The 7,866-nt window shown below is 55.5% G+C and overlaps 1 protein-coding gene across 1 annotated transcript in view; it reads left to right on the top strand.

Annotated features, from left to right (window-relative positions):
• The first annotated feature begins 2,883 nt into the window (after positions 1-2,883).
• Positions 2,884-7,866, top strand: part of RGS9 (regulator of G protein signaling 9) — a 42,038-nt gene continuing 37,055 nt past the window's right edge. The window contains exons 1-5 of the mRNA XM_027080466.1: positions 2,884-3,125; positions 4,923-4,973; positions 6,296-6,402; positions 6,599-6,650; positions 6,907-6,965. Coding sequence (XP_026936267.1) covers positions 3,002-3,125; positions 4,923-4,973; positions 6,296-6,402; positions 6,599-6,650; positions 6,907-6,965 — 393 coding nt within the window. The 5' untranslated portion in view covers positions 2,884-3,001. The remainder of the gene's footprint in view (positions 3,126-4,922; positions 4,974-6,295; positions 6,403-6,598; positions 6,651-6,906; positions 6,966-7,866) is intronic.

The raw sequence follows: 7,866 nt of genomic DNA, 5'->3' as shown, positions 1-7,866 counted from the left end.
GTCTAAGTTATAAACTTTGCCGTTATTCTTTGCCACCCTCACTGCACCAGTCACTTGCACGTACAGTTAATCCTAGGTAATTAGAGTCAGAACGAGGGCTCTAAACGCCATGCGTTCTTGTTATCTTCTCTGCCCCTGCCTTTATTTATTTATTAATTCATGCGCCAGCTGTTTACTGGGTACTGTCCACGTGCTGGGCGCTGTTCCAGGCAGTCAGAATACAGCAGCAGACAGCAACAGACAAAAGATTTGCCCTCGGGACTTCCCTGGCGGCCCAGTGGTCAAGATTCTGTGCTTCCGCTGCACGGGACGCGGGTTCGATCCCTGGTCGGGGAACTAAGAACTCACATGCTGTGCAGCGCGGCCAAAAAATTAAAAAAAAAAAAAAGGAAGATTTGCTCTTGAAGACCTTACTTTCTAGGAGTGAGGGAGACACATGGCAAACGTTATGATCAGCAGGTAGATTATTTCGGACGTTGGAAGGTGAGTGCTATAGGAATGGGGGAGGAAGTTCGAGGTTGCAGCACGAGGTAGGATGCAGCTGGGCGTGGCTTCTGAGCCTATGAGGGGGAGAGTCGGGGGGAAGAGATCCCAGCCACGTAGACCAGTAGGAGAACTTGGCCACTGACTGAGTGGAATGGCCCTTGCGGAGTTTCAAGCGGAGGAGAGATACAGCCTAAAATAATTGAAAGTCTCGCACGGGCTGCCCTGCGGAGGACAGACCGAGGGGCGGAAGTGGGAGGGGTGGAAGCGCCGTCATCCTGTGCCCGGACGGTCGCAATGGTGGTGAACAGGCCCCTGCTTTTCCCTGTTGGGGCGGGTTTCTTCGTGCTTCGATGCTCCTCTCTCAGGTGCGGGCCCGATGACACCGCTCCCCAGCCAGAGCTGCTGGGACAGAGCCCACCCTCTGTGGCCCCCCTGAGACCCGGCCCCTCCCCTACCCCCGTCCCACTCCCACCCTGGGCGCTGTCGTTCTCCCGTGACTTGTAGCTCTCTCACTTTCTAACCAACAAAACCCTTTTTTTTGCCAAGTCCCATCTTCTCCTAAAAGCCTCTGCAGCATGTCCTTGGCAGAATGAATCCGTCCGAGCTCTCACACCTGGGGAGGTGTTTGTGCCTCTGATGCGCGCGTTTAGTTCTCAGCTGCGCGCTGCCCACCTAGGCGGTGGGCTCCTGGGTATAAGGGCCCCGTGTTCCTCTTTGCATCTTTTGCTCCCTCGGTGCTGCCAGAAGGGCCTCACTCAGCCTTCGAGATGGTTCTGCTTAGCCAGCTTTGGCGGTTCTGTCTTGCAGATTGAAGCCCTCGTCAAGGACATGCAGGACCCAGAGATGGGGGTCAGAGTGCAGAACCAGAAGGTCGCGGTCATCAGCGTCCCTCACGCCATGACGGGTAATGTATCTTGTGATTTGGTCTTGGCCTGGAACAGACCGTACACAGAGGTTGGCAGACTATAGCTCGTGGGCCAGATGCGCCCCGTGTTCTGTATCTGTGAATAAAGGTTTATTGGAACAGATGCACGTCCTCATTTATGTATTGTCTGCAATGGCAGAGTGAAGTAGCTGTGCAGAGACCGTGACGTGGCCCGCGAAGCCGCGTATACTTACTGCTTACTTGCCCATTCGTGCTCCACAGGCTCCTTCTGGGCGAGGAGTCAGAAAGGAAAGAGAAAGGAATCCAGTAGGTCCCCTTGTGAAGCCATTCCTCCTCCCCAGGAGGTCATTTTAAAAAACTTCTACTGTTGTTTTTTATTTGATTGTCTTGCTACTTGATTTTAATAAAACAAATAGCAGAAAAAAAAACATTTTGCCAAAAAAAAAAAAAAAAAAAGAATTGGCCTTTGTTTTCTCCATCCTTCCCTGTCTTCTAATTAACATTCAGACCCTTCTTGACTCCCCCAAGGGCAGGGCACCTTAGTCTCCTTTCTCTGGGGGCGGGATAAAGGGCGTCATTTCAGGATATCGGCAGAAGGGGCTGGACCCCCAAATAAGAATGCATTTTGATCCGTGCGTTGCGATGGTTTTGTGATTTTGGTAAAATCCGTGCGTTGCGTTTGTTTTGTGATGTTTGCAGTAAGGAGTCCCTTTCCCACCGAGTCGTGTTGTTGGCAGAGGGGGGCAGCTTCTCAGAGCGCGAGCCTGGGACTCGCCGCTGTGCTGAGTCCCCTGTGAGCCCTCGCTCTTGACCCCATCCATGACCTGAGTATTTGTCACTCAAGGCACTGGGGTCTCTGCAGAGGCAAGCCGGCCGGAAGGAGGCGTGTCCCAGCCAGCACAGCGTCTCTCGGGCTCCCAGAGTGTGAGTGACAGACGGCGGAATGATTGGCATGCGACAGGCTAGCTCACAGAAGAAAAGAAAACTCCAATGGTCTAGACTTGGGAAAGACTAGGACCCAGAGCAGCCTGGGCGCCCCAGGACGTTGCAGGCTGCCTCTGACCCCTGACCCCACCCCCTCCCAGCTCCTGGTTGTCATGAATTCTGGTTGAATTCTCCACTGGATTGGGCAACCCTCGAGGGGAGAGATCTCGTCTAGCTCATCTGAGTAACCCCTGCGCTTAGTGCAGCTGGGGGTCAGGGTGGAAGTTTAACAAAAGTTTATCGAGCGCGTGAATCAGTCCTGGTCTCGAACTGTCCAAAGGGCGCTGGACGTTGACTCAGGCACCCTGGGATTGAATCCTTTGGGTGCCTTTTTTTTTTTTTTTTTCCGTGTAGCCCTAGTCTCCATTTCCTCATTTGACAAGCAGAAGTAGTGATCCCTGCCCCAGGGGGTGCCTGCAGGAACCAGACAAGGCTCTAGTGTGCACTGGCCGGTGCTCAGTGACGCCCCACGGGGCCCATAGCTGGCTGTGTCACCACGATAAGCGTAGGGAGAGATGTGACCCCCCAGCCCTTTCTTGCAGCCGGGGACACGGAGACGCAGAGTTCCAGCATCATGTCCCCAGGTCACTAAACGCATCCAGGGCTGAGCGTGGGCTTGAGCCCAGCTACACCGCTCCAGCGTCCATGCTCTCATCCCCCGTCCGGGATTGCAAGCTGCTTTCCTTCCTGGCAGGTGGGGCCCCTGGTTCCCTGGATTTGGTGGGGGGCCGCCCACCCAGCCACGCTCTGCCTTGTTCATCCTACTCGGGTGAGTCCCAGCTGCGGTCGGAGCCCAGGAGGAGCCCTGTCCTGCAGTATCGGCCCTAATCAAAGCAACCGGGATCAGTGCCACCCGACTCCTCAGAGGGCAGGGGACTCAGGACTTAAGGGGACGACGGTGGCCGACGTGGGCTCTGAGCAGCCTGTGGTGCCGTCGGCACAGATCACGTGGTGGACACACCGGGGCCCCCGTAACCCCATTCGACCTATTTCAGGAAGTGGTCAAGTGGATGAGAAACCTTCAGCCCCTTGGTGGGGAGCGCTAACCTGTCTGCTCTCCGCCGGGGGCTCTCTTTCCTGGTCTGCACACCACCGTGTAGAGACTTGGGGTGGAGAGTCTAAAACACCCAGTCCTGGGATTTTTAAGTAGGGGTTTAGGTGAAGAATTTTGCTTTTGAATAAGCAAAGCGCTGACTAAAGCCAGGAGGCACAGGGGAGCCTCTGAAAGCCGTCGCGGTGGGCACGTGGGCGCGGAGAGCTGACAGCTGGATATCTGTGGCCCGGGGCGTGCGCAGGAAGGGCAGTGACAGGGGGTCCACCCTCAGCCACACTGCGGGCAGCTCCTTCAGCCCAGAGAGTGGGGGAGGGGCCCTAAGCCCTCCCACCCCCGCCGCGGGTGTCAGAAGAAACGCCCCTTGGCCACCCCCAAGTGAGCGAGGAAGTGTCCTTTGCGACAGTCCAGCTACAAGGACACAGGCAGCGGGGTTTCAGACCCTGACCCTCCTCCTTGGTGTGTTTCGTGGGCCGGTTTCCACACAGGCAGGGGACCCAGCTCGGCCTCTGGAAAGCAGCCCGGGGTGGCTGGAAAATATGGTTGTTGGCATTTGCAAGATGACGTCGGAGTTGGGGTGCATCTTTCTCCCGAGATGATCCCGCCCGCCTCCTGCAAGGAGTGTGTTCTGCCGATGGGGCCAGAGGGCCCGGGCCGAGTGGGAGGCCGCGGCTTCCCTGGGGTCCTGCATCAGCTCTGGACTTGGTGGGACCCGGCTTGCCTTGGCCCTTAGATCAATCTGAACACTTGCTGGGGGCGGAGGGGTGCACATTCCCTCCTGCTCTTGTCCCCGTGTGCCTCCCCTGGTTTCTTCCACGCCGGCCTGCAGTCTGCGTCGCTCCCAGGCCAGCCCCTCGGCCTCGCAGGGCCCAGGGCGAGAGGGCGCACGGAGCCCGCATTCCACGGTCTGAAGTTGTACATCACCCCACAAAGTGTTCCTAAAAAAGCGGCTCATCTAAACCGCTTCGACAAAAGCGTCTTTACAATGACCTGGAAAGCCAGGTTTCGCTTTAGAATTCTCTGACCCCTCAGAGTTCTGCCTGGGAACTTGGGGGTGTGGGAGAACCAGCCCTGCCCTTGGCGCACCCCTTTCCCCTCCCGTCCCTGGCTCCGGGCTCCATTCAGAGTTCCACGGACAGCTTGCTTTGGGTCTGTTTTTTTTCTTTTCATTGGTAAGTCTTAGTCTGTTTACTTCCTACTCGGTGAGTGACAGTCCAGGCACCAATTATTGTAAGGAAAGAGAATAAGTATCACAAGAGAGGTGAAGCCTGAAGGGTGTAGGGGACGTTAGGCTGGAAACCTGGCCAGAGTCGGATCATGGACGGCCCCGAATTATGGGCTGCAGGGTTCGGACTGAACTTTGCTGGGGGGAGGGGAGGAGGGGCATCCCTGAAGCTTTTGAGCAGAAGGACAAGATCATGGCTGAACAGGGAGGAGGCCGGCTGGGCGACCGTGTGGAGGGGGGCGTGGAGGTCGGGGAGGCTCTGACGGTGGCCAAATGCTTCTGCTTTGCAGGGAGTGATGTTCTGCAGTGGATCACCCAGCGGCTGTGGGTCTCCAGTCTGGGTGAGAGCTCGTCTTTTCCTCCGAGACCAAGGGCTGCTGTGTGCGCGTCACCCTGGGGGCATCTCTGGAGGGTAGAAGCTAAACGGGGGTCAGCCCGCGTCTCTGAGAAATTGACATTTTAATTGGAGAGATGAGAACTTCATGGGTAATCAAGAAAGACTTCCTGGAGGGGGTGATGCATACGTACCCTTGGTCGCCAAACAAGCGATGCCTGTGAATCCTGGAGGGAAGCTCAGAGGGTCTGTCTTCCCAGCGGGGAAATTAGCAAAGACATAAACATGGAATGAACCAGGAATGGAGCGGTAACAGGGGAAATGGGGAGTAGTGACTTCAGCTGGGTGTGGAGGGCAGTGGACAGGTGGGGTGCACCTGGTACATTCTTGGATTCCAAATTTTATCTGGGAGAGAGGCAGTGTAACCCACGCAGGGTTTTGCAGCATGGCGGTGTGTACAGTAATCAGATTTAAGCTGGGATGTTAGGCAGCAGTCTGAAGGATGGATTGGAGCAGAAAGCCTCAGGGACCTGACTTGCCACTAGCGAAAAGGCTGTTGGTACAACGAGGGTCTGGTCTCTGATAGAGGGAGGGAGATATGAAGAGGGAGGGTGGGGAGGAAGCCTCCCCGCTCCTGGGAGGCTGAGCTGTGGGATAGGATGTGGGTTGGGTCATTGGGCCTGCAGGATGGGAGGGCTGGGATTCTGTCTTGATGGTAGAAAGACACCTGCTCTCACTGGTGCCTCTGAGAATGAACCAGGACAGTTATCCTTTAATCGCTGCAAATCCAGAACCAAGACTGTGTTTCTGAGCAGACTGGAGGCGGATGGGAGTTGAAGGGACATGGGGAGGAGCCTGGGATCTGGACCCAGGGTGCAGACAGAGCTGAGCTTGGGGTAGAAGTTGACCATAAACACAGCCTCACCTTCCTGCCCCTCGGGATGAAGAGGTGTCTGTTGGTCAAGCAGAAGCCTCTGGACTTCTCCAGACCCAAAGGGCCCAGCGATGCTCCTCCAGGATTTCCCCACCTGTCACCCCAAATGCCTGCAGTGGATGACCTGTGGCACCGTCAACACTGGGGTCACTGACTGCCCTCCAGACTTACTTACATTCGGGGGCTGGGCTGGGGGACCCTCCTTTTAGCCGTGGCTACCCAGCTGGTACCTGTCCGCAGCTAAGTTCAGGAGCCACTGTCCCCACTTCTCGGCTGAAGTGCTATTAGGATGGGGGTACCTGCCCTGAGTTTGGGGTGCTCTGCGGGGGCGGGGCCGTGAGCTTCTGCGCTTGGCCCCTGCTCTTAACTGCCTTGTCTCAACCCCTTCTCCCCAGAGGCACAGAACTTGGGCAACTTTATTGTCAAGTACGGCTACATCTACCCCCTGCAGGACCCCAAGAACCTCGTTCTCAAGCCTGACAACAGCCTCTATCGATTTCAGGTGAGCCTTGGCCTTGACCTTGGGTGTTAACAGGGGGTTAGTGTCATCTGAAAAGGTAATTGGTTGGCTTCACATCCTCACAGATCTTCAGAAACAGTGGAGGGGGCTAAGGCACCTTTATGTTTTAAGCTAGAGGGCTGGGGGCCGGGGGTTCACAGCCCTGTGTGTAAGCCTGCTTCCCTGGTTTCTCTTGTAGACACCGTACTTCTGGCCCACCCAGCAGTGGCCGGCTGAAGACACAGACTATGGTAAGGCTCCGCCCCTCCTCCTATGCCTTGGGGAGGGCTTGCCATGCCGCTTACTTACTTGCTGCGTTTTGGTGACACTTGTCTTGCTGTCATCAAGACAGCCTTTATGTCAGTTCTCACCTGTATTGGGAGTGATTCCCAGGGGAAGGACTGGGTCAGCTGAGTGTTCTCTTCACTGAGCTGAGCACGACAGTCTCACGCATAGAGGGGTTTGAAATATGAGGATGATGGGAAATGTCATTGTTTTCTTTTCCAGCCATCTATCTGGCCAAGAGAAATATCAAGAAGAAAGGGATTTTAGAAGAATATGAAAAGGTACAGAGATGCTTTCAAGTATAGGTTCTTATAATTGAGTGGAATATAGTCCTGAGCTGTTTTCCCCTGTTCCCCCCATTAATCGATTCATAGGTACCCTCATCATCCATCCATCCCTCCATCCCTCATCCATCCATCTGTCGTCTGTCTGTTGATCCCTCATCCATCCCTCCATCCCTCATCCATCCGTCCATCCCTCATCCATCCATCCCTCATCCATCCCTCCATCCCTCATCCATCCATCCATCCATCCATCCCTCATCCATCCATCCCTCCATCCCTCATCCATCCATCCCTCCATCCCTCATCCATCCATCCCTCCCTCCATCCCTCATCCATCCATCCATCCCTCATCCATCCATCCCTCCATCCCTCACCCATCCATCCATCCCTCATCCATCCCTCATCCATCCATCCATCCATCCATCCCTCATCCATCCATCCATCCATCCCTCATCCATCCATCCCTCCATCCCTCATCCATCCATCCCTCCCTCCATCCCTCATCCATCCATCCATCCATCCCTCATCCATCCATCCCTCCATCCCTCATCCATCCATCCCTCCCTCCATCCCTCATCCATCCATCCATCCATCCCTCATCCATCCATCCCTCCATCCCTCATCCATCCATCCCTCATCCGTCCATCCATCCATCCCTCATCCATCCATCCATCCATCCATCCATCCATCCATCCCTCATCCATCCCTCATCCATCCATCCATCCATCCATCCATCCATCCTTCCCTCATCCATCCATCCCTCATCCATCCATCCCTCCATCCCTCATCCATCCATCCATCCATCCCTCATCCATCCATCCCTCATCCATCCATCCATCCCTCATCCATCCATCCCTCCATCCATCCATCCATCCATCCCTCATCCATCCATCCATCC

Source organism: Aethalodelphis obliquidens, unplaced genomic scaffold (genome assembly GCF_003676395.1).
Source record: "Aethalodelphis obliquidens isolate GAN/ISIS:26980383/991018 unplaced genomic scaffold, ASM367639v1 scaffold44, whole genome shotgun sequence".
Classification (NCBI taxonomy): domain Eukaryota; kingdom Metazoa; phylum Chordata; class Mammalia; order Artiodactyla; family Delphinidae; genus Aethalodelphis; species Aethalodelphis obliquidens.
This window is presented reverse-complemented; position numbering and strand designations above follow the sequence as displayed.